Raw genomic sequence first — 26,954 nt, 5'->3', positions numbered from 1 at the left:
GGTCTTAGGCTTATAGCTTGTCGGCCCCTGACATAGAGAATCGCTATTTAGAACTATTTGTCACTTTCATTTTTAATTAAGTTGTATGTTAAGTAGTGATTCACCATATTATATGCTTATATGTACACTTTCAGCAAACATTTTGTATTATCTTTTGGTGAACTTACAGATTCCACGTTTTATACACCTTTTTTATTTTTATTTTTTGAGACAGTCTCACTTTTTTGCCCTTGGTAGAGTGCTGTGGCATCACAGCTCACAGCAATCTCAAACTCTTGGGCTTAAGTGGTTCTCTTGCCTCAGCCTCCCATGTAGCTGGGACTACAGGTGCCTGCCACAACACCCGACTATTTTTAGAGAGGAGGTCTCACTCTTGACTCAGGCTGGTCTCAAATCTGTGAACTCAGTTAATCCACCTGCCTTGGCCTCCCAAATGCTGGGATTACAGGTGTGAGCCACTGAACCCAGCCATATATACTTTTGAATTGAGTTTGACAAATTAACTTGGAAATATCCCGTGTTGAACGTGTCCTGTTGTGCATAACTTGAGCTGATTCCTTGTTCAGTGAAATGTGTTCATGAATCTGAATATTGCAGCAAATCAAATAACTAAAGATTTCTAAACATTTATTCTTAATTTCTGTACTTACCATAAATCAGTACCAGTTTATGGACTGATACTAGCTCATGGACCATATACTTTGAGTAGTACTAAAATATAGGGTGATTTGGAATAAGGAAATTAGGAAAATGTTCATCATAGCATTATTGTACTTTGGCCCTAGAGAAGAGGTTAGAAATGGAATGAAGGGTGTTTATTTTAAATATAAAAAACACCTTGCGGCTCAGCACCCGTAGCACAGTGGTTACAGCCCTGGCCATATATACCAAGGCTGGCAGGTTCAAACCCGGCCCAGGCAGCTAAACAGCAGTGATGACAACTTCAGGAAAAAATAGCCAGGTGTTGTGGCAGACGCCTATAGTCCCAGCTACCTGGGAGGCTGAGACTAGAGAATCTCTTGAACCCAAGAGTTTGAGGTTGCTGTGAGCTGTGATGAGAAGGGAAGCAGGTTGGACAGGAGGTTTGATAGGGCCAAGCAGTAGTATCTGTATTTTTGCTAATACTTATAAAAAGTAATTCTAAGTCATGTAAGACCTGCATTTGAAAGTGTATCTGAGGAGCTCCTGTTCCGTGACAGTATTCCATTCATCAGTCATTTCTTGACTTCTCAGAAGAGAAGACAAAGGATTCCACAAAATGAGACACTTTTTCCACAGATTAGTGACGATTATACCTATTGATAGAAATAAAAACAGAAGTAAAAGAATTGTTTGTAAGTTTCTGCTAAGCAGTTTCAGTATGCTAGGATTTGTGCTCAGTGACTTACCTGTCCATCTATTTAGATGATACTGTGGAGACCGAAACTAGAGAGGTTGAGCCCTTGTCCAAAATCACAGAGAGGTGGTAGAGCTGAGTTTAAATCCCACTCCTGTTTAATTCAAAGGTTGCACCTGTAACTGTTATTACACACAGCTTTCATAGAGTTATATACAAGCTACAGTGGTTACCCAAAGTAAAAAGGAATTCTTTTGAGAGAAAACAAGGATAATGGGTGATAGTGCAAGTTCTTAAGGGATGAATAAGCATGTATCAGGTAGTAAAGTGTCACAAAACTGGAAAAGCAGGGGTGGCTCCTGTGGCTCAAAGGAGTAGTGTGCTGGCCCCATATGCCGGAGGTGGCAGGTTCAAACCCAGCCCTGGCCAAAAACTGCAAAAAAATAAGTTATATGTGTGCAAAACTGGAAAAGCAAACATCCAGGTACTTGATACTATTGTGAAGCCAGTAGATGAACTAATTCATGCCCACATAGGAGAAAAACTCAATTCAAATTGGAGGGAGAGATGAGAGGGGAGAAGGGAGGGGGATTGAGGTACCCCCACCTAATGGGCACAATGAAAGGGTTTATGGCACGTCTCTTGGGTTCAGGACACAACTACAACAGGGACTTTAACAAATGCAAACATTGTGACCTAATTGTACCTTCATATTAATCTGAAATTAAAATAAAAATTAGGAAGATATGTTGACCAAAGGAAAAAAGTGTCAGGAAGACTAGGAGATGGGGATATTCAAGAGGAAAAGGCATGATTCATTCAGGAAACGGCAAGTCCCAAGGTATGATAGGAGCACAAACTGCAAAATGGATTCTAGTAAAGATGGTACTTGTTAAGGTAGGGCTGAATAATGAAGGGTCTGTATATCAAGCAAAGGAGTATATATTCCATGTATGGATAAAGTGAGGAGAAGTCATTGGGTGGTTTTTAGTAGAAAGGTTACTTGATTAGAATTGAATCTTAGAATGCTCATGCTGGCGATGTGAACCAGCTACACTTAAAAGAGTCCAGGTGGAAATGGTGACAGTGAAGGTGGGACCTGTAGGAGTAGAGTGAGGTGATAAACTAGAGATGCAGTCAAGAATGGGCTAGGGTAGGCTCAGCACCTGTAGCTCAGTGGCTAGGGCGCCAGCCACGTACATTAAAGCTGGCAGGTTCGAATCCAGCCTGGGCCTGCCAAACAACAATGACAACTACAACCAAGAAAATAGATATATATCTGGGCGTTGTGGCAGGCACCTATAGTCCCAGCTACTTGGGAGGCTGAGGCAAGAGAATTGCTTAAGCTCCAAGAGTTTGAGATTGCTGTGAGCTGTGACTGCAAGGCACTCTACCCAGGGCAATAGCTTGAGACTGTGTCTCAAAAAAAAAAAAAAAAAGAATGGGGTAGGGTAAGGAAGCTGGATTCTAGGATGATCTTCTGATTTCTAGACTTAGCATCTTTATAGATAGGTACTGTGAGATAGGAGAGGGAATAGAGTAGGAAGAGGCGTTTTGGGGGGAAAGTAATTGTACTAGCATTGTTCTTAGGGCTTTTTAGACATGCTGAGTTTGATTCGTCCAAGAGATATTCAAATATCTGCCTATCTCTATATGCTCATATGAATGACTATCTTCTTCTTTTTCCTTTTCAATTCTTTTCTTTTTCCCTGTTCCTTTGTAGTTTAATAGTTACTAAATCAGAGACTTTTTAATGTTTCAATAGAAAACTGAAATTATCTCAGCTAAGTTGCTTTGTACTTAATGTGCTTTTGTTGATATGAGTTTTTTCCCCTATCCTGTTGATCAGCAGCCTTTAATCCAAGTGCCTAGAATGTTGGGAAGCATGAGGACAGTGAGGAAGAGATGGAATAAATACCAAAAGTAGCCAGGTGACCGGCATATAGTTATAAGACCCAAATAATACAAATATTATCCAGGGAAGATTTAAGTAAAAAATCCCTGGTGAATCATATAATTGACCAAGGAAATTTAAGAAAAAACAAGAAGCCAGTGCATTTGTGGAGCTTATCCTGAGTATCTTACGACAGTTTCAAGATTAGAGGATAAAAATGGAAGCAGGGTTAGAAAGGGTTTAGGAGCCAGTAAAATGGCTTTAACTTATGCAAATTCAACTATATTTTCTCCATTAAAAATGTTCAAAGGGAGATAATTTAGTATGTACCTTTTTTCTCAGTGAGCAATATCCCAGTGTTGATATTAACTTGGGAAAGGTAAATCTGTTCTTTCATTTGGGATCATTTCTCCCATGCATCTCACAGTGCGAGTGGGAGCATCATTAAAGGTTATATTTTTCATTTAAAATGGCCCCTACACGGAAACTCACTGTTTCATCTGCTCGATTGTAGAAATGGCCATCTGTTCTATAACATATTTTATACATTATTCATATGTATTGTAGAGCTTTAGACACAAAATAAAGTGTACCACACTTTGTGGAAGATGTAAGAAATTTTAAAATGTGATTTTAACTACTCATAGTTTTTATTTAATCTTAGTTCCCACTTTCTGGCCCTTCTTTCTTACCCCCTTGCAAAGATGTGCCTCAGGTAAATAATGGTCAGAAATGGAAGGAATGTAAGTGGTTAAAGGCAAGAAGAGAGTATGATAATTAGAGAAGGCAGCAATGTCCATGTTCTTTGTTTTGAGAAACATGGATAATTGAAGGAAGATTTGAAGATATGGAGAAGACAGCTAATTAAATAGATGAGAAAAAAAGTAATGCCTTTTTTTTTTTTTTTGAGACAGAGTCTCACTGTGTCACCCTGGGTAGAATTCCTTAGCTTCAGCCTAGCTCACAGCAACCTTACACTCTGTGGGCTCAAGTAATCCTTTTGCCTCAACCTCCTAAGTAGCTGGGACTACAAGAGTGAGCCACTGTGCCTGGCCTAGTAGTACTTTTAATATGACTAGGTTTAGTAATCAATCTGGTGAAAGTAGGTTTTGGTTTTTTAAAGAATTTATGTAGGCTTGGCGCCTATAGCTCAGTAGCTAGGTCACCAGCCACATACACTGAGGCTAGCGAGTTCGAACCAAGCCCAGGCCTGCTAAACAACGACAACAATAACAAAAAAATAGCCAGGCGTTTTGGCGGGCGCCTATAGTCTGAGCTAATAGGAGGCTGGGACAAGAGAATCACTTAAACCCAAGAGTTTGAGGTTGCTATGAGCTGTGACATCATGGCACTCTACCAATGGTGACACATTGAGACTCTGTCTCAGAAAAAAAAAGAGGAATTTATGTAAATGGCTGTGCCTGATGGCTCATGCCTATAATCCTAGCACTCTGGGAGGCCAAGGTGGGAGAATCCCTTGAGCTCAGGAATTCCAGCCCATTGTGAACAAGAGTGAGACCCTGTCTCTTTTAAAAATAGAAAAACCTGGCTGGGCATTGTGGCAGGCACCCGTAGTCCCATGTACTCAGAACGCTGAGGCAGGGGTATCACTTGAACCTAGGAGTTTGAGGTTGCTATGAGTTAGACTGAGACTGTGTCTCAAAAAAAGAATTATATAAACGAAATAAGGCTGTTTCCCTTTTTCATGTGCTGTTGTCCTCTAAAGGGTTTTTAAATATATTTCATGGTTTGTTTATAGCTTCAGAACTGGCAAAAACACCAAGAAAAAGTGATTCATTCAGTTTGAAGAATGATCCTGAAGTTATGATAAACATTCCTCAAAGTAGCAAAGGTAAGACATTACCTCAGTTTTTTAAAAGGAGTTTTCGTAGTTGCTTCAAGTTAGAGGTTACTTTTTTCTCATGTATGTGAATTTTTAAATATTCTTTTCTACTCTGAAAATTCATTCAGTAGAGTGCAGTTAATACTCTGACCTGTGTACCTTACTGTTCATATTAAGCAGTCAACAAAAGGGGAATATATCTATGCTAACTGAGATTATGCAAGTTGACAAGGCCAACTAGAAGTAGTCTTTTAAGTCCCATTGTCATTTGCTTGAGTTACACAATTATTAATGGAAGATTTGGCCCTGGCAAATGCTATATGAAATAAAACGCTTTTGAGGTTTATATGTTTTATAGATTGCAGAGGATTGTGGAGCAGCTATTTTGAATGACCCATTCCCACTAGATTAAACAGTGTGCTTTTTTTTTTTTTTTTTTTTTTTTTTTTTTTTTTTGTAGAGACAGAGTCCCACTTTTATGGCCCTCGGTAGAGTGCCGTGGCCTCACACAGCTCACAGCAACCTCCAACTCCTGGGCTTAGGCGATTCTCTTGCCTCAGCCTCCCGAGCAGCTGGGACTACAGGCGCCCGCCACAACGCCCGGCTATTTTTTTTGGTTGCAGTTTGGCCGGGGCCGGGTTTGAACCCGCCACCCTCGGTATATGGGGCCGGCGCCTTACCGACTGAGCCACAGGCGCCGCCCTAAACAGTGTGCTTTTTAATCTTCATTTATTTTTTATTCAAGATGGGATCTCACTGTATTGCCCAGGCTAGAATGCAGTGGCTATTCACAAGTGTAATCATAGTGTATCGTAGCCTCGAACTCCTGGGCTCAAGTGATCTTCCTGCTCAACCTCCTGAGTAGCTTGCGCCATTGAGCCTCTATCCCTGTGACCTTTGTAATAATCAAAAATAAAAAGGGCTCCATTTTTAGCTTACTGGGGGTGGGGCTGAGGCAGGAGAATTGCTTAAGTCCAGGAGTTGAAGCTTGCTGTGAGCTGTGACGCCACAGTACTCTACTGAGGGCGACAAAGTAAAACTCTGTTTCAAAAAAGAAAAAAAAAAAGAGGGCTCCATTTTTTTCTTGTTAGAATGCTATAGAAATGTAGGAAGTCACTGAAATTAATGAGAGTAATCACGTAATTAGTAGTGATAATACAACCTCTAGTGGAGATGTAATTAAAATATTTGTAGTAAGTCATGGCTTTTTGTTTCATTCTTTAGAGCATTCTGCTCCAGACAGAGTTGAACTGAAGGTAAGCAACTGACTAAAAACAAGCAACACCTTTAGTGTTACAAAGTAAGACATGCTAACAAATAGCCAAAAGTTCATGGAAATTTTTATCTCTTAATTTATATAGTGCTAAGTAATAGATGGAGAATTTGATGTTCAGCAAGATGAAATGACTTGCTCGAGTTCATGTAACCAGAAGGAAAAATGCTGGAAAATGAAGCTAGGCTTTTTGGACCAAACTGTTGTTCTTTTTTTTGCTGTTCCAGAACTATCCCTGGGTATTTTTAATTTAGTGCAGCTGGCCTGAAATTTTTAGTGTTTTGTTTTGTTTTTCTTTTTTTTTTTTGAGACAGAGTCTCAAGCTGTCGCTCTGGGTAGAGTGCTGTGGTATCACAGCTCACAGCAACCTCCTAACTCCTGAGCTCACCCGATTCTCCTGCCTCCGCCTCCCAAGTAGCCGGGATTACAGGCACTCGCCACAACACCTGGCTATTTTTTTGTTGCAGCCATCGTTGTTTGGTGGGCCCGGGCTGGATTCAAACCCACCAGCTCAGGTGTATGTGGCTGGTGCCTTAGCTGCTTGAGCCACAGGTGCTGAGCCTGCTTTCCTTTTATATTTGAAAACTAAACTATTTTAGGTAAATTCATTCCAGGGCATCTAAAAGAAATTGACAGTTCTCATCTCATCCTTTGTGTTTCTGGTTTTATTTTTTCACTATGCCTTGTCAAGTGGCCCTACCTGATTTGGCCACACCCAAGTAGTCAGAGACGAATCCAGGACATTAAGTATGTGGGTGGTCAGAGTGTCAACCCTGGGTGGCAGTAGGTTTAGGCATGCTTGGGCTTACATACAGATTGAGTTAAGCAGACCCTTAAATAAAAATGTGAGTCTAGATATTTATGGCCTTTGCAAGAATGCCCTGTTTAGGCAAGTCTAGGAGTGGCATTAGCTATGTGAGAATCTTCTCTGTCTTTAATAATGCTTATTTCCCTATGTCTCATATAAGTCTTATTGTATCACTATAAAAAAAAATTCATTGCCATAATCCATTCAAAAACTTAGATACGTTATAGCATTCTTGTTTCAATTTGTATTTACAGCACATAGATCTTGTCAGCACTCCTGAATGATGGTCAGAAAACTTGTTGCTCAAACAAAGCTACACACTGCAATGAGAAACAACATCACTGTGACAGAGTCTTACTATACTGTCTTAGAAAAGCAAGTTAAATAGAAAATAATCTATAGGGTTTGGGATCCTATGTTCAAGTGGTATAAGGAAGGCTTTTCAAGATGGGGAACTAATTGATGTTGGGTAAAGTTGGGGATGTGATGCTTTAGTATTGATAGAAACAGCAAGGAGATGGTTGTCTCAATTCTCATTCTTGAAACCAGTTTAGTAGAATATAGCCTTATTTTTAATAATGAAATAGAAAAGAATTTAAAATTTCCATTTTGTAAGTATTGTTTTAATTTTTTTTTCAGTTTTATATATACATATACACATGTGTACTGGATCAAGATGGCAAAATGTAAAAAAATATATTTATTTTTATTTTTTTGAGACAGAGTCTCACTATGTCATCCTCGGTAGAGTGCTGTAGCATCACAGCTCACGGCAACCTCAAATTCTTGGGCTTTAGAGATTCTCTTGCCTCAGCATCCCAAGTAGCTGGAATATAGGCATCCTCCACAACACCCAGTTATTTTTCAGTTGCAATTGTCATTACTGTTTAGCAGGCCTGGACCAGGTTCAAACCCACCTACCTCGGTGTATGTGGCCAGCACCCTAACCACTGAGTTATGGGCACTGAGCCAAAATGTAAAAACAATCTTGAGGATCTTTATCAAAAAATTTGAAACATGGCTCGGCACCCGTAGCTCAGTGGTTAGGGCGCCAGCCACATAACACCAAGGCCAGAGGGTTGGAACCCAGACCAGGCCTGCTAAACAACAATGACAGTTGCAACAAAAAAACAGCCAGGTATTGTGGCAGGCGCCTGTAGTCCCAGCTACTTGGGAAACTGAAGCAAGAGAGTAAGCCCAAGAGTTTGAGGTTGCCGTGAGCTGTGATGCCACGGCACTATTGAGGGTGACATAGTGAGACTCTGTCTCAGGAAAGAAAAAAAAATTGAAACATACTATATAAACCTGTTGGTGAGGAATCAGCTTAGGCATTATAGTACTATTCTTAATATCCCAAATCAGATTTTATTGACATTTGTTACTAGTACCATAAACCTAGTAACAAGATGATAGACTTAACATTTTTTGTCATATTTTCATATTTTGCCAAACGTAATGTACTTTATCTTTTTTATCAGTAGTGCCAGAAATTAATGTGTATCTAACAGTAAACATTTTAATATGCTAGAAATTTAATAGTGTCAAAGTATATGAGAAGAAAACATACTTTGTACTTCCATAAAGTTTAAAATTTTTAAATGCAGAAAGTAAAAATGTATACATCTTTATTTCTCTCTTCTTTATAGAATGTAATATTTTAAACATCAGTAAATTTCTAGCACATTAAAAAGTCCATTGCCATATAATATTGACTGGAGTGCCCATTTCCTTTCATGGTCATCATCATTTCACATTATTTCCTTTTAAAAAATACCAATCTGATAGGTAAAAAGAGATTCAAAGGCTGATATAATCATGTTTTGTTCTTTACATACTTTATATACTTTTTTTTTTTTTTTTTTAGTGACAGGGTATCACTTTGTCACCCTCAGTAGAGTGCCCTACATCACAGCTCACAGCAACCTCCAACTCCTGGGCTTAGACAATTCTCTTGCCTCAGCCTCTCGAGTAGCTGGGACCACAGGTGCCTGCCACAACACCTGGCTATTTTTTTGTTGCAGTTTGGCTGGGGCTGGGTTTTTGTTGCAGTTTGGCTGGTATGGGGCCAACACCCTACTCACTGAGCCACAGGCGCTGCCCACTTAATACTTTTTATATATATACTATACAAATGTCTGAAATTCGGTTTCTAGAGTCGCTTTTGTAATCCTTTGAAATTTGTTAAGTTGTTTTGTTGTTAGATTCTTGCTTTTTGTTTCAACAAATTCATTTGTCATTATCTTCTAGTTCTAGGAACTAGGCTCATCTAGTTGTAATTTAGTCTAATGGGAGTTTTCAAGCTTCTTTCATTCACATTAGTCATTCATTTTTATAATATTAACTTATTTAGCTATTACGCTTTTTTATTTTTAAACAGAATGACAAAAGTGAACTTCTGTCAATAACACCTCGTAGTCTAAGAAAAAGATTAATAGGTATGTATTTCTTTTTACCTGAAGATTTTGTAAAAAGTAACATCTAAACAAAGGGCATGGGAGTATGGAGGGGGAGGGGGTTTGGTGTGGTCCCACTTAATGGGCAGTATAAGGGTATATGGGACACCTCTTAGGTGTGGGACACAACTTCAAGAGGGACTGTACCTAATAAACGCAAACATTGTAACCTAGTTGTTTGTAACCTCATGTTAACCTGAAATTTAAATAAATAAGATAAAATTTTTTTAAATTAAAAAAAATTAAGGGCAGTAATAGTTAAGTATACAGATTCTAGACTTCAGCTGCTTGGTTTTGGTCTGCTATTTACTGGGACCTCTATGTGCCTCAATTTTTCATTCTTGAAATAGGTATAATGATACTACTACCAGCCTCAGAGATGTTTTGAAGATTAATCGAAATAAAGGACATCAAAAGTTCTTAGTGTAGTGCTTGACATTGCTATGACCTTAACAACTATTAGCTATTAGTTATCTGTTATCGTAATAATTATTATGATTACTTATTGCTGTTTCTTTTCATGAAAGAAAGGATGTGCTCGTGTCCTCCAACTGTAGATTGCTTAAGGGCAAGTACTATATCTTATCTTTTAACTCCAACATTCAGCGCTGTATCTTTCACATTATAGTTAATGGACATTGAAGTCAGTTAAAATATCTCTCCAATTAAATAGCACGCCTGTTAATCTTTTTGAAGATAGTTTGGAAGTGGTTCTACTGATTTATTTAGCAATTTTACAATGAAATAATATTAAATATTCATAGTTGTATTGAATGCCATACAAAGTCAACTAAATAGACGTGGGTCCTACCTTTTGGGAAATTAAAAATAGTTTCAGATTTGGGAATGTTTAACTTAGGAGCAAATGACTTATTGACCTTTATATTTGTTTTCTTTTTTTTTTTTTAATTCCTTACACTCAGTGGTAAGACTGACTTTTATATTTCAGAAAAATGTCAGCTCCTAGCTTGGTGTTGACTCCTTGGGAATAATAATATTAGCTAACATTGTTAAATTGAGCCAAACATCAGGGCTTTATGCTGTAGTCCTTTCTTTTCAAGGTATGAATTTCAAAGGGCTGTTAAAACTATATTTTTAATCACTATAAAAATTGTAATGCTGAATAAATTGGTATCTGAAGTAGTAAAAGACAACATACAATTATGATTATTATTTTCTTTTCTTTTTTTTTTTTTTTGTAGAGACAGAGTCTCACTTTATGGCCCTCGGTAGAGTGCGGTGGCATCACACGGCTCACAGCAACCTCTAACTCTTGGGCTTACGCGATTCTCTTCCCTCAGCCTCCCGAGCAGCCGGGACTACAGGCGCCTGCCACAACCCCCGGCTATTTTTTGGTTGCAGTTTGGCCGGGGCCGGGTTTGAACCCGCCACCCTCGGTATATGGGGCTGGCGCCCTACCGACTGAGCCACAGGCGCTGCCCATGATTATTATTTTCTGTCAAATCTATCTACCTGTTTTCTCCTTACTCTGAAGAAGAGACCTCTTTAGAGAGAAGGGGAATTTCCCTCTTCCTTCTGGGTCACCTCAAAAAGCATATATGCCTACATGTAGGAGGTATAGGTGTAAATAAGGCAGAGACATTTTCTGGAGCCTGCTTCCACTTCTAAGCTATGCACATACCATGGGCAGCAGTTAGTGCACACCTTAATCTGCTAAGCTGTATAAGCCGGCATTCCTCTCAGTTTAGCCTTTGTTTTTTTTTTTTTTTGGTAAGACAGTCTCATTCTGTTGCCTGGTTAAAGACAGTTACCATGAGTCAATGGTATTATTATAGCTCACAGCAACCTTAAACTCCTGGGCTCAAGCAATCTTTCTCCCCCAGCCTCTTGAGTACCTAGGACTATAGGTTCACTCCACCAACCCTGCCTAATTTTTTTTTTTTTTTTTAATTTTTTGTAACGGTGGAATCTCACTTTATTGCCTAGGCTGATCAAGCAATTCTGCCTTGGCTTCCCAAAGTGCTAGGATCACACGCTTGACCCATTGTCCCTATTCTTTTTTTCTTATTTAGTATTTATATTTGTTGTATATTAATTCTGGATAATCCTCTGAAATATATCTATTATTCAAAATAAATATGACAGATCGGTTAAAGTTATTCATATTTTGGAAGTTAATTCTTAAAAACAATTTATACCTGTTAAGTATGAAACTAGCTTTATCCTCATTAATAAGTATAAAACTAGCTGTGTTATTTCTGGGGAGTGGTGGGAGTGGGTTTGTGGTTTATTGAAAAACTTAATTCTTGAAATCAATTCTGGGCTAGAATGTGTATGTTTTAGTAGTAGTATTAATAGTAGCTATGATTTCTGAATGCTGTATTATTAGGGTGGCATTCTTAGCTGGCAGCAACAGAAAATTCCACAGGGGTGATTTAAGTCATGGGCATTTTAAGTATCTCACATCATATGAAGTATAGAGACAGAAATTCCATCCTTGCTATAATGACGCAGTGTCATTAAGGACCCAGATTCTTCCTGTGTTTTTTTCTGCCACCAGCATTTTTCATCTTTAGGTTTGATACTTCATATTGCAATGAGGCTTTCATAACTTTAAGCTATGAGTGAAAACAAGGGCTTCTGTGAGGTGCATCTTTCCCAGAAGCTTCTAGCTACATAGGGTTACGTAGCCAACTCTATTTGCAAGGGAAGCTTAGGAAGCTAGTCCATGAGTATGGCAGAAGTAAAAGACAGTTACCATGAGTCATCCTCTAGGGTGAAGCATACTGCCCCATTTAAAAATAATGAAGTTCTGGGCGGCGCCTGTGGCTCAGTCGGTAGGGTGCTGGCCCCATATACCGAGGGTGGCGGGTTCAAACCCAGCCCCGGCCAAACTGCAACCAAAAAATAGCCAGGCGTTGTGGCGGGCGCCTGTAGTCCCAGCTACTTGGGAGGCTGAGGCAAGAGAATCGCTTAAGCCCAGGAGCTGGAGGTTGCTGTGAGCTGTGTGAGGCCACGGCACTCTACCGAGGACCATAAAGTGAGACTCTGTCTCTACAAAAAAAAATAATAATAATAATAAATAAAAATAATGAAGTTCTGTTTGCAAGGAAGAAGGAAGGAGAATGGTTTCAGGTATGACTGCCGGTTTCCACCACAGTTCCTGTGCGTCAGGCGTTATTACTTACTTCCTATATATTTCAGTGTGATCTTCACACTGGCTTATTCATTTAGGCACTTTGAGTCTCATTTAGCAAATGAGGAGACTGGTGCTCACAGAATTTATTAATTAGCTTTCATGAAATTAGGACTAAGTAATGACATAGCCAACTCCAGCTGTGAGGGAAGCTTAGCAAGCAAGTACATGAATGTGGCAGAAGAAAAAGATAGTTACCAGGAGTCACCCTCCAGGGTGGGGCTTTCTTCAACATCCACACTATTTCCATTGTCAAACTATGAGGTTTTCCCAATTGCTTTTTTTCCTCCCACAGTTTCAAGATCTCATTCTGACAGTGAAAGTGAATATTCTGCTTCTAACTCAGAGGATGACGAAGGGGTTGCACAGGAGTCTGAAGAGGACATTAGTGCAGTTGTACTCAGCCAAAAGATGGACGCTCAGAATAGAGTAGTTTCAGCCCCTGATTGCAAAGAAACACCTTCTAAGAAAATAAAAAGAGATAAAAGAGTAAGTGGAGAGACTTTGACCTTAAAGAAAAATTATGTAAGACTGCAAAGTGGCCTTCCCTAAGAGAAGAGATCCATGTGAGGGATCAAAATTATTATTCTCCACACTTTTCTGTTTCTCAGCCTTACACATAAATCCCCAAATATATTTGTTTATTTATTTTGGGACCTTCTACTCTGCCTTGTCTACATATTCATGAATTAATACTACAATCTATACTAAAGGTGACATCTTAATTCAGTTATATAAAAATGAACTTGTAAATAATTTCTTTTGGCTGAGAACAGTGGCTCATGCCTGTAATCCTAGCACTCTGGGAGGCCACGGCAGGACGATCCCTTGAGCTCAGGAGTTTGAGAGCAAGCAGCCTATGCAAGAGGGAGACCCCACCTCTAGTAAACAGAGAAATATGGCAGGTGCCTCTAGTCCTGGCTAATGGGGCAACAGAGTGAGACTCTGTTTCAAATTAATAATAATAATAAATGTATTTTTTGAGACAGAGTCTCGCTCCTTGGCCTAGGTAGAGTGCAGTAGTGTATCATAGATCACTGCAATCTCAAATTCCTAGGGTCAGGAGTTCTTCCTCAGCCTCCCAAGTATATATTTTTTGAAGAAATGAGGTCTCTCTCTTGTTTAGGCTGGTCTCAAAACTCCTGACCACACAATGCTCCTACCTCAGCCTCCCAAAGAACTAGGATTACCCGTGTGAGCCACCACAGCTGGCCAAGAGTCTTACGTGTCCTTTTATACTAATATTACTGTCTAGTTTTAATATAAGACAAATACATGTCTGAAACTACAAGAACTGACTTTATTAATTTCAGAGCAACTTAGTAGAAGAATACTTTGAAGCTCATAGCAGTTCAAAAGTTTTAACCTCTGATAGAACATTGCAGAAGCTAAGGAGAGCTAAACTGGATCAGGTATGTTGCAAGGAATGTTACTTCTAACTTATTTTTTATCATTTCCTGAAAAGTATACTGCATAAACAACAAATCTAAAGAGTAAGTGTACACAAACACAATTATTGCCTTTATCAAATGAGACACAAATTTGATGTGATTATTGTGTGTTTCATTATATATGCTAAATAATTACAATTCTTTTTGATATACTATAATTGTACATTTTTATCATTTGTTCATGATCTATAAAAACCCATCAGTGTCAGCTCGGCTCCTGTGGCTCAAGCGGCTAAGGCGCCAGCCACATACACCTGAGCTGGCGGGTTCAAATCCAGCCTGGGCCTGCCAAATAACAATGATAAAGGCTGCAATAAAAAAAAAAGCCGTTGTGGGCATTGTGATGGGTGCCTGTAATCCCAGCTACTTGGGAGGCAGAAGCAGGAGAATCACTCAAGAGCAGGAGTTGGAGGTTGCTGTGAGCTGTGATGCCACAGCACTCTACCCAGGGCGACAGCTTGAGGCTCTGTCTCAAAAAAAAAAAGTCATTAGGGTCACAGTTTCTTGATAATCCATGTAGAACTACCATCATTATTTATTTAAGCCAGGTGTTCGTTGAATTGCACATTGGTCATAAAAAAATGATTGGAACATGCCCACACAAGAGAAAAACTCAAATTTAATTGGGGGGATGAGGGTGGAGGGAGAAGGATTGGTGGGCTCCCACCTAATGGGCACAGTGTAAGGGTATATGGTACATTTCCTGGGTTTGGGACACAACTACAGTGGGGACTTTGCCTAGCAAATGCAAACATTGTAACCTAATCGTTCCCTCATATTAATCTGAAACTTAAAAAAATGATTGTAACCTGCTTTTTCTCAGTTACAAATTTTGCAAAAACTAGAGGTTATTGGCTCGGTACTGTCACTACATTGGTTACAGTGCTGGCCACATACACCGAGGCTGGCAGGTTCGAACCCAGTCTGGGCCAGCTAAAGCAATAATGACAACTACAACAACAACAAAATAGCCAGGCATTGTGGCGGGCACCTATAGTCCCAGCTACTCGGGAGGCTGAGGCAGGAGAATTGTGTAAGCCGAAGAGTTTGAGGTTGCTGTGAGCTGTGATACCGCAGTACTCTACACAGGGCAACATAGTGAAACTGTGTCTCAAAAAAAAAAGTAGAGCTTATCCTGCTTGATGATATTATGGAAAACCTGTCTGGCACAGTAGGATAACAAAGTTCCTATGTATGGTGGTTCTAGTAGCTCATTTTACAAAAATATATCGGTCATACTTGTGGTTTTGACTGATACCTATCTAAGAAAAAAGACAGAACCATCAGAGAGAAAATCTTTAAGTCAGTAGTACATGGATTTGATAATCTAAGTCTAGAAGAGGTTATTATGAGATAAAGGATCGTCAAGATTTTACCCTACTCTGCAAATCAGAATTATTGAATTTTCTAAGTGAATTTTCTAAAATTTAGTGAGTTTTAGGGATTTTTGGGGAAGTTCTTGAGCTATAGAAAAGAGAGAAGGGAATATGGGATAAGTCTCTATGACTTGAAAAATAGGGTTTACATATTTTTTGAGGTTTTCTGCTCACCTGCCTCACTAGTATTGAGACTCAGAACAAAAACGAAGTGAAAATTAGTGTCAAGAAGCCAGATTATTCCAGATTATGCCACTAACATTTGCTTAGAATTTATTTATTTTATTTATTTATTTTTTTAATAGAGACAGAGTCTCACTTTATGGCCCTCGGTAGAGTGCCGTGGCCTCACACAGCTTACAGCAACCTCCAACTCCTGGGCTTAAGCGATTCTCTTGCCTCAGCCTCCCGAGTAGCTGGGACTACAGGCGCCCGCCACAACGCCCGGCTATTTTTTGGTTGCAGTTTGGCCGGGGCTGGGTTTAGAACCCGCCACCCTCGGTATATGGGGCCGGCGCCCTACCGACTGAGCCATAGGTGCCGCCCTATCTCTCTGTCTTTCTATCTTTCTTTTTCTTGAGACAGTCTCACTCTGTCACCCTGGGCGGAGTGCTGGGGAGTCACAGCTTACAGCAACCTCCAACTCCTGGGCTTAAGTGATTCTCTTGCCTCAGCCTCCCGAGTAGCTGGGACTACAGGCGCCTGCCACAACGCCCAGCTATTTTTTGGTTGCAGTTTGGCCGGGGCTGGGTTTAGAACCCGCCACCCTCGGTATATGGGGCCGGCGCCCTACTGACTGAGCCATAGGTGCCGCCCTATCTCTCTGTCTTTCTATCTTTCTTTTTCTTGAGACAGTCTCACTCTGTCACCCTGGGCGGAGTGCTGGGGAGTCACAGCTTACAGCAACCTCCAACTCCTGGGCTTAAGTGATTCTCTTGCCTCAGCCTCCCGAGTAGCTGGGACTACAGGCGCCTGCCACAACGCCCAGCTATTTTTTGGTTGCAGTTCAGCCGGGGCCGGGTTTGAACCTGCCACCCTCGGTATATGGGGCCAGTGCCTTACAGACTGAGCCACAGGCGCCGCCCAGAATTTATATTTTTATATTAGCAAAATGAGAGAAGAACAAATGAATCTATGGTCAAAATACTACCTTATAGGAGTTGGGGGCAAAATGATCTCTAGGAGGATGAAAGAAACACCTGTTAATGAGGGAAGGGAACACCTTTCATTGATTGTAGACATAGCATAGCCAGCCAGTACAATCTCAGTATGATGTAACCATAAGCATTTATTCTCATATTTGTGGGTCAGCTGGGATTGACTGCTCCAGGATTTACTACTACTACATGTCTCTTCCTCATTGGGCCAGTGGGCTGACTGAGGCGTATTCTTCTCATGACTGTGGCAGAAGCCTAAGAAAAAGTGGAACAACACATGGCCTCTTAAAGCCTAGGCTCAAAACTGGCAGTGTCACTTCTGCCTCATTCTAGTAGCCACAGCAAATCACATGGCTAAATACAAAGTCAAAGGGCAGGGAACAATATTCAACCCTTTTAGTGGGAGGAACTACTAAGTCATGTGATACAGGGAGAGGGTAATTGGGGGCAATAGTACAATTCACTGTTAACTATTAAAGTTTGAAATGAAAGCGCATAGAGGAAGTAGCATTCCAGAGTTAACACTCAAGTGTGAATATGCTCAGATAATCCAGTATAAATGACCATTGGGAGAAGAGAAATGTTTTTAGCTACCTACTTAACAGTTTTACTTAAAATTGGTACTATTTCTCTTTAAATATATAGGTAAATAAACACTGTACAGGCCAAAATGCCCGGGATATCGATTGCAGCTCTACTCTTCAGTATTAAAAGAGTATGTTATCACTTTTTAGCCAGGCGTTGTGGCGGGCGCCTGTAGTCCCAGCTACTTGGGAGGCTGAGGCAAGAGAATCGCTTAAGCCCAGGAGTTGGAGGTTGCTGTGAGCTGTGTGATGCCATGGCACTCTACTGAGGGCCATAAAGTGAGACTCTGTCTCTACAAAAAAAAAAAATAAATAAATAAATAAAAATAAAAGAGTATGTTATCACTTTTAAAGTACATCTAAATGATCGACACACACGCACACATGTAAAATTCAATGGAAATCAAGCAGGTGGTAGGGGGCAGGAGCAGACAGACAAATTCACACCTAATGGGCATAGTGTACACTATCTGGGAGATAGACACAATTATAACCTTGACTCACACTGTACAAAAAAGTGCCGCATTTAATCAAAACATTTGTATTCCTATCACATTCTGAAATCAAAAATTTAAAAAATTAAAAAGAAAATTTTACTTGAAAGGTAGAACCATGCGAACATGGTAGTGCCAGAATAGCGGTGCATATGCTGCTTTTGACTGGAGTGTTCATTTAGAAAATGAACTGTGGGCTCGGCATCCATAGCTCAGTGAGTAGGGCGCTGGCCACATACACCAAGGCTGGAGGTTCGAGCCCAGCCCGGGCCTGCTAAACAATGACAAATGCAACCAAAAATTAGCCAGGTGTTGTGGCTGGCGCCTGTAGTCCCAGCTACTCAGAAGGCTGAGGCAAGAGAATCACATAAGTCCAAGAGTTTGAGGTTCCTGTGAGCTGTGATACCATGGCACTCTACCGAGAGTGACATAGGAAGACTCTCAAAAAAAGAAAAATGAACTGTGCTTGATTCACCACTATAAATTACCAAGCTTTGGGTCCAGGGCAATGCACTTTCCTAAGTTTGTTTACGTTGGTTTTAAAAATTGGCCATACTTGGCACACTTATAGCACAATGGTTACAGTGCTGGCCACATACACTGAGGCTGGCGGGTTTGAACCCAGCCCGGTCTGCTAAAAAACAGTGACAACTACAACAAAAAATAGCCAGGGGTTGTGGCAGGCACCTATAGTCCCAGCTACTTGGAAGGCTTAGGCAAGAGAATCACTTACACCCAAGAGTTTGAGGTTGCTGTGAGCTGTGACGCCACAACACTCTACGCGGGATGACATAATAAGACTCTGTCTCAAAAAACAAAAAAAATTAGCCATACTTATTAAAAATAATTTGCTAGAAAAAGAAGAGTGGTGATATAGATTTATTTTTTACTAATGATAACAGTAAATAAACTATATAGAAACTTTAATATTTTCTTTCTGAGCATTAATACTGAACTCTTGGCTCTGTGCCTGTCGCTCAAGCAGGTGAGGTGCCAGCTATATACACTAGAGCTGGTGGGTTCGAATCCAGCCTGGGCCTGCCAAACAACAATGACAGCTACAACCAAAAAATAGCCCGGTGTTATGGTGGGCGACTGTGATCCCAGCTACTTGGGAGGCTGAGGCAAGAGAATCGCTTAAGCCCAAGAGTTGGAGGTTGCTGTGAGCTGTGATGCACTCTACCCAGGGCAACAGCTTGAGGCTGTCTCAGAAAAAAAAACAACTGAACTCTTTCCTTAAGCTTTTACATTTTTTCAAATCACTAAGTGGATTTTTTTTTTAAGCCAATGAAATTTAGGCTGAGTGCAGTGGCTCATGCCTTTAATCCTAGCACTCTGGGAGGCTGAGATGGGTAGATCCCCTGAGCTCATGAGTTTGAGACCAGCCTGATCCAAGATTGAAACCGCATATCTAAAAATAGCTGGGCATTGTGGCAGGCGCCTATAGTCCAAGCTACTTGGGAGGCTGAGGCAAGGGGATCATTTGAGCCCAAGAGTGAGGTTGCTGTGAATTATGACACCACAGTACTCTACTGAGGGCAATAAAGTGTAACTCTGTCTCAAAACAAAAATAAAAATAAAAAACAAATTTACAAAGCCCAGTCAAATTTAGTAGTGGGGTGTCGAATTGTGGGTTTGTTTGGGTTTTTTTTAGACAGAGTCTCAAACTGTTGCCTGGGTAGAGTGCTGTAGCATCATAGCTCATAGCAACCTGAAACTCTTGAGCTTAAGCCATCCTCTTGCCTCAGCCTCCCGAGTTGCTGGGACTACAGGCTCCCACCACAAGGCCCAGCTATTTTTAGAGGCAGGTCTCGCTCTTGCTCAGGCTGGTCTACAACTCATGACCTCTGGAGATCCAACCACCTTGGCCTCTCAGTGTGCTGAGATTACAGGCATGAGCCACCACACCCAGCCCTAATTTTTTCTATCTTTAGTAGAGACAGGATCTCACTCTTTTTTTTTTTTTGTGACAGAGTGTCACTACGTCGCCGTGGTAGAGTGTCCTGCTGTGGTGTCACAGCTCACAGCAACCTCAAACTCTTGGGCTTAAGCGATTCTTTTGCCTCAGCCTCCCAAGTAGCTGGGACTACAGGCATCCACCAGAATGCCTGGCTGTTTTTTGTTGGAGTTGTCATTGTTGTTTAGCTGGCTCAGGTCAGGCTGGGTTCAAACCCACCAGCCTCGGTGCATGTGGCCGGCGCCATAACTACTGTGCTACGGGTGCTGAGCCCAGGATCTCACTCTTATTCAGATAGGTCTCCAACTTCTCAGCACAATCAGCTTTTCAGAGTGCTAGGATTACAGGCATGAGCCATCATGCCTGGCTTGAAATCTGTGGGGATTTTTTTGTTTGTTTTATTTTTTGGAGATGGAGTCTCAAGCTGTTGCTCTGGGTAGAGTGCCATGGCATCATAGCTCACAGCAACCTCCAACTCTTGGGGTCAAGTGATCTTCTTGCCCCAGTTTTGTTTTTGTTTTTGTTTTTTCTATTTTTAGTACAGATGGGGTCTCGCTTTTGCTCAGGCTGGTCTCGAACTTGTGGACTCAAGCTATCCACCCACCTCTGCCTCCCAGAGTACTAGGATTACAGGCATGAGCCACTGCACCCAGCCAATCCATGGGGTTTTAAAAGTCTGTCTGGATTGATTTATTGTTAAAGCTGGGGGGTAAATTTAATCATCTTATAGCAATAATCTTTTTAGAAATTAAAGCCTTATATTTGAGATTTATAATCATTTAAATGGTTCTGGACAAAACTTAGCAAATTCTTTATTATTATTACATATTTGTACTAAAAAGAATGTTAAAAAGTTTTAAGAAAAGTATTTAAATCATTTTTGAAGTATTTTATATATTCAGTTGATACAGTCAAACCTGATTAATATTTCCACTGATGGCTTCTTCTAACCTCAGCTTCAAAGGAAATAGTTTTAATTTGGATTGATTTGATGTATGTGGTTTGAGAATAATTTTTCCCCTCCTCTTTTTTTAAGCAAACATTGCATAACTTATTGAGCACGGTTTCACCTTCCTTTTCTTCTGAACTTACACAACTAAATCAACAATATGAGAAATTATTTCATAAATGGATGCTGCAGTTACAGTGAGTATTATCATTACAAACTCTTGCAAAGTTAATAATATATTTATATATATCTTCCTGTTAGAGTAATTTAACATATTTAACTTTCTTTTTATAATGGCCTTGTATATTTCTTTATATGTACAAATAAAGAGATAGATACTTCCTTGTTTTATGATTCAAATATAGAAATTTTATTTTCTTATATGACTCTTTTCAAAAATTTTACAGTTTGTAAGAAAATGTGGTTTTGGGGCGGCGCCTGTGGCTCAGTGAGTAGGGCGCTGGCCCCATATGCCCAAACTGCAACAAAAAAATAGCCAGGTGTTGTGTTGGGCGCCTGTAGTCCCAGCTACTCAGGAGGCTGAGATAAGAGAATCGCTTAAGCCCAGGAGCTGGAGGTTGCTGTGAGCTGTGTGATGCCACGGCACTCTACCAAGGGCCATAAAGTGAGACTCTGTCTCTACGAAAAAAAAAGAAAATGTGGTTTTGGCCGGGTGCCCGTGCTCAGTGGTTAGGGAACCAGCCACATACACCAGGGCAGGTAGGTTCAAACCTGGCCCAGGCCTGCTAAACAACAATGACAACTGCAACAAAAAAATAGCCAGGCCTTATGGCAGGCACCTGTAGTCCCAGCTACTTGGGAGACTGAGGCAATAGACTCGCTTAAGCCTTAGAGTTTGAGATTGCTGTGAGCTATGACATTACGGCACTCATGAGTGTGATATAGTGAGACTCTGTCTCACAAAAAAAAAAAAGTATGTGGTTTTAAATTTATCAGACGTTACAGACATTGGTAAAATAAATAACATTTCTTAGATTAGAACTTTTTTTTTGAGACAGAGTCTCACTTTGCCATCCTTGGTAGAGTACCATCGCATCATAGCTCATAGCAACCTCAAACTCTTGAGCTTTAGCGATCCTCTTGCCTCAGCTTCCCAAGTAGCTGGGACTACAGCCACTTGCCACAATGCCCAGATTTATTTATTTATTTATTTATTTATTTATTTATTTTTGCAGTTTTTGGCCAGACCTGCTACCCCCGGTATATGGGGCTGGTGCCCTACTCCTTGAGCCACAGGCGCCGCCCATGCCCAGCTACTTTTTAAAGACAGGGATCTCACGCTTGCTCAGGCTGGTCTTGAACTCTGTGAGCTCAAGCTATCTACCCGTCTTAGCCTCCCAGAGTGGTAGGATAACAGGGGTGAGCCTCTGTGCCTGGCTCTATTAGAATTAGAACTTACTAGTCATAAAAATACTTGAAAATTTAACTTTTCAAGGTGAATAAGTGTATTATTTTTTAAATTTTTTTTAAAAGGATTTTTTTGGTTTTTTGAGACAGAGTCTCATTATGTCACTCTCCATAGAGTGCATGGTTTCATAGCTCACAGTTAACAGGGTTTAAACCCACTAGCCTTGGTGTATGTGGCCAGCCCTTACCTACTGAGCTATGGGTGCCACCCTAAAAAAAGTTTTTTTAGAGACGGGGTATCACTATGTTGCTATCCTAAACTCCTGGCCTCAAGTGATCCTGGCTCACCTTCCCAAAGCACTGAGACTACTGTGTGAGCCACTGTACGCAGCCATTAAACTATAATTACTTCTGTGTTTTTATTTTAAATAATATAAGGAAGTGCTTAAAATGTACCCTAACATACATTGTCACTGGGGTAAAAAAGACGGCAGCTCCACCAAGCAGAAGAAAACAGAAATCGGCTATGTGCAGTGGCTCATTCCTGTAATCCCAGCACTCTGGGAGGTGGAGGCGGGTGGATCACTTGAACTCATGAGTTCAAGACCAGCCTGAGCAAGAGTGAGACCCATCTCTAAAAAATAGCCAGGCATTGTAGGTGGTAGCTATAGTTTTAGCTACTAGGGAGGCTGAGGCAAGAGGATCAATTGAGCCTAAGAGTTTGAAGTTGCTATGAACTATGACAGCACAGCACTCTACTGGGGGCAAGAAAGTGAGACTCTGTCTCAAAAAAAAAAAAAAACCAAACATAGAAATTATTGCAATTTCCTGCAGTTAATCCTGGTTTTCTTTTGCCAGTATGTCCCAGGGTTATGCTAGGAAGAAAATGATCATCTTCCTTATAAGAACCTCAGCTTCTCTCAATAAATATTTGTGCATCTATGCATTATAAATACATAAAGCAGCCCTTTGCTTTAATCTTGTCTCTCAGCCCATAAGTTCTTCCCTCTCCCAGTGTGTCACCTTAGATATCTTTGATTTGCTTTACTTCCCAGATTGGACCTAATAGTCAGCTACTTCAGTAGAATTGGCTAGCTCTGTGAATTCCCTTGCCTGTTTCTTTCTGATGCTTAGATATTGCTAATTTCCACCCTTGGTGTTATTTTTTTGTTCTTCTATTTCTAGGCTGCATTGTCAGAGAGCATCACATAAATACTGTTTCATTCATAAACATTCATGGAGTTGGACTTTAGCCTGACCTCCTAATTCTTGGTGTTCTGAGTCATCTCATTCACACTCTTGGCTTCAGTTGCTTTTTGTGTATGAATGACTTCTACTGTTTCCTCCAACCCAGTCCTCACACCTCAGCAGCCGACACGGATATCTGAATGAATATTGAAAGTTTCTACTTGGATATCTTGTAAATAATTCAACATACATTTTAAACCAATCATTCTCACCTGATTCTGCTAATCCAGAACAGAATGTTAGTTGTCCCATTCATATGGTTTCCTGGAAACTGAATCATTCTTAAATATTCCATTTCTTTCAGTCTCCAAATTCAAATGAAAATCTTACTGATTTTACCTACTACTAAAGCTTTTGACACCTCACATTTTCCTCCAAGACACCTAAGCTCTTCATTTGTGCAGTTTTGTTCCTCGTTCCTGTCCATTGTAAGCTTTCTAAAAAGATCATGTTACTTTACTATCTAAAACTTTTCTTGGGCAGCACCCGTAGCTCAGTGGGTAGGGTGCTGGCCACATATACCAAGCCTGGCAGGTTCGAACCCGGCACTGTTATTCTAGGCCAGCTAAAACAAGAATGACAACTGCAACAACACCAACAATAGCCAGTGTTGTGGCAGGTGTCTGCAGTCCTAGCTACTTTGGGAGGCTGAGGCAAGAGAATTGCTTAAGCAAGAGTTTGAGGTTGCTGTGAGTGGTAACAGCATGGCACTCTACCCAAGGCGACAGCTTGAGACTCTGTCTCAAAAAATAAAAAGTAGGGCAGTGCCTGTGGCTCTGTGAGTAGGGTGCCGACCGCATATAGCAAGGGTGGTGGGTTCAAACCTGACTTTGGCCAAACTGCAACAAAAAAATAGCCAGGCGGGGTGGCACCTGTGGCTCAGTCGGTAAGGCACTAGCCCCATATACCGAGGGTGGCGGGTTCAAACCTGGCCCCAGCCAAACTGCAACCAAAAAAAAAAAAAAAAAATAGCCAGGCGTTGTGCCAGGTGCCTGTAGTCCCAGCTACTCAGCAGGCTAAGGGAAGAAAATCACTAAGCCCAAAAGCTGGAGGTTGCTGTGAGCTGTGATACCACAGCGCTCTACTGAGGGTGATAAAGTGAGACTATCTCTAAATAAAAAGAAATAATAATAAATAAAAATAAAATTTTTCTGTTAATAACTTATTAGTAACTTTTAAGTGCTTATTGCCTTTGAAATTAAGTCCAACATCTTAGTATGACTTAGTAAGACCTTTATTATTTAGCTCCTGGTTATTTTTCCAATTTTTTAAAATTTCAAATTAATATGAGGGCACATATGATTAGGTTACATTGTTTGCATTTCTAAGGTAAAGTTCTAGTTGGGTAGTTAAGACTTATCTTTCCAATTTAATTCATTAAGTTAAACTTTGCTTCAACTTTTAGAACTGTCTACAGTACATTATTGGGTATGGTCTCCCTTGCCTCTAGGTATCTCTTACTTGAAAGGTAATGAGAACTGGAGAGAAAGTTGCTGAAAAAATTGGAACTATATGTAAACTTTGTGTACAAATAATGAAATTATGCCTTTACTTTGTGTAACTTGGGAAACAATAATTAGTTATTTAACCATCCCAGTTCTCCCTAGAATTCTTTATAAGATTACTTTAAGGAAGCCGGGCACTGTGGCTCATACGTGTAATCCTAGCACTCTGGGAGGCTGAAGTGAGAAGATTGAGTTCAGGAGCTTGAGACCAGCCTGAGCAAGAGTGAGACCCCGTCTCTACTAAAAATAGAAAAATCAGCTGAGTGTTGTGCAGAGCACCTTGTAGTGCCAACTACTTAGGAGGCGGAGGGATGAGGATCACTTGAGCCCAGGATTTTGAGGTTACAGTGAGCTACCCTGAAACTACACTCTAGCTGAGGCAACAAAGCTAGACTCTGTCTCCAAAAAAAAAAAGGTGCAGGGCGGCACCTGTGGCTCAAGGAGTAGGGCGCCGGTCCCATATGCCGGAGGTGGCGGGTTCAAACCCAGCCCCGGCCAAAAATCACAAAAAAAAAAAAAAGGTGCAATAGCTCATGTCTGCAAGCCTAGAACTTTGGGAGGATGAGGTAGGTGGATTGCCTGAGCTCACCGGTTCAAGACCAGCCTGAGCAAGAGCAAGACCCCATCTCTAAAATAGCTGGGCATTGTGGCAGGTGCCTGTAGTCCCAGCTACTTGGGAGGCTGAAGCAAGAGAATCGCTTGAGCCCAAGAGTTTGAGGTTGCTGTGAGCTGTGACACCACAGCCCTCTACCAAAGGCGATAAAGTAAGACTCTGTCTCAAAATAAAAAAAGAGAGAGAGATATTAAACTTTAATTTCATGAATACTATCTTTCCTAACAGCCTTGGGTTCAACATTGTGCTTTATGGTTTGGGCTCTAAGAGAGATTTACTAGAAAGATTCCGAACTTCCATGCTGCAAGATTCTACTCATGTTGTCATCAATGGCTTCTTTCCTGGAATCAGTGTAAAATCCGTAAGTTTCAAAAATGTTAAAGGGAACAGCATCTACTTCTGCCAATCCATAGCCCACATTCATGAGGATACTGTTTTTCATCCTGGAAAATTAAATTTAAAGGCTTCTTATTTTAGCCTTCATACTAGTAGGATTGCATGGTGCTTAGAATCATGTGTGTGGACTCAGGAATTTAGCTTTGAAACTCCATCTTTGGATTTCCTACTTTGTATCTGACAGGTATTAAAATGTAGGAAAATGTTAGCTTTGTCTACTATACCAAATATCATTGGTATTTCTCTGAAGGATGGGATTTGGGGATCTTCAGTTTTATTGTACTTTTATGTCACTTTAGTACTCTAGAAATAATAAAAATACAAATAGTTTGAGTTTCATACTACATTTATCATGGATTATTTTATTATTATATTTTAAATGCTTGAATCTCTTTATCATTTGAAAATTAATGTAAAGGTTTTGGATACTGGATATTAACCAACATAGTATTCCTTTTTAAAAGTGTCCTTAGTGTAAAGGATTGATTCGTTAGTTATGTTTGTCCTGTATGACAGAGTAAATTATTTTGGTACCTCTTATACCTATAGGTCCTGAATTCTATAACAGAAGAAGTCCTGGATTATATGGGTACTTTCCGAAGTGTACTGGATCAGCTAGAGTGGATAATAAACAAATTTAAAGAAGGTAACTTGAGATGTTCTGTAGTTTTAGGATGAAGTTAAGTATATACTTCTGTTTATTCATGTATTTTTATACACAAAAAGGATTATTTTAGTAATGGCACTTATCTCAGTGCTGATTTTGATTTCTCTAAGATAATTCATTCTTTTTCTATGAACTTTTTCTGTGAATTTCATTTATCTAAAAAGAAATAGTTACTCCTACTATCTTAAATTTGTATAGCCAAAAGCTTCTTATTTCAGAATAATGTAAGTTTTTGTTTTACCAATGTAAAGTGCTTCCAGCTGAGTGCTATATCTTTGTCTGATATTTTTATATTGTTTAATATTTTATGAAACTTTCTCATTTTTCTTCTATTGAGTAAATATCCTACAATGGGATACTCTCATATACTAAGATCTGTGGAATGAAGAAAAGACTATTTTGTTGTTGTTGTTATTGTTATTATT

The 26,954-nt window shown here is 40.1% G+C and overlaps 1 protein-coding gene across 2 annotated transcripts in view; it reads left to right on the top strand.

Moving 5' to 3' along the window:
- The window catches only part of ORC2 (origin recognition complex subunit 2), a 61,635-nt gene that overhangs the window by 18,374 nt on the left and 16,307 nt on the right, over positions 1-26,954 (top strand). For both annotated transcript variants that reach the window (XM_053596624.1, XM_053596623.1), the window contains 8 exons: positions 4,990-5,082; positions 6,298-6,329; positions 9,532-9,589; positions 13,060-13,253; positions 14,078-14,176; positions 20,820-20,929; positions 25,695-25,827; positions 26,412-26,508. In XM_053596624.1, coding sequence (XP_053452599.1) covers positions 4,990-5,082; positions 6,298-6,329; positions 9,532-9,589; positions 13,060-13,253; positions 14,078-14,176; positions 20,820-20,929; positions 25,695-25,827; positions 26,412-26,508 — 816 coding nt within the window. The remainder of the gene's footprint in view (positions 1-4,989; positions 5,083-6,297; positions 6,330-9,531; positions 9,590-13,059; positions 13,254-14,077; positions 14,177-20,819; positions 20,930-25,694; positions 25,828-26,411; positions 26,509-26,954) is intronic.

Source organism: Nycticebus coucang, chromosome 7 (assembly GCF_027406575.1).
Source record: "Nycticebus coucang isolate mNycCou1 chromosome 7, mNycCou1.pri, whole genome shotgun sequence".
NCBI classification, from domain to species: domain Eukaryota; kingdom Metazoa; phylum Chordata; class Mammalia; order Primates; family Lorisidae; genus Nycticebus; species Nycticebus coucang.
The sequence above is the reverse complement of the archived record's forward strand: the minus strand, read 5'-3'. Positions and strand labels throughout refer to the sequence as shown.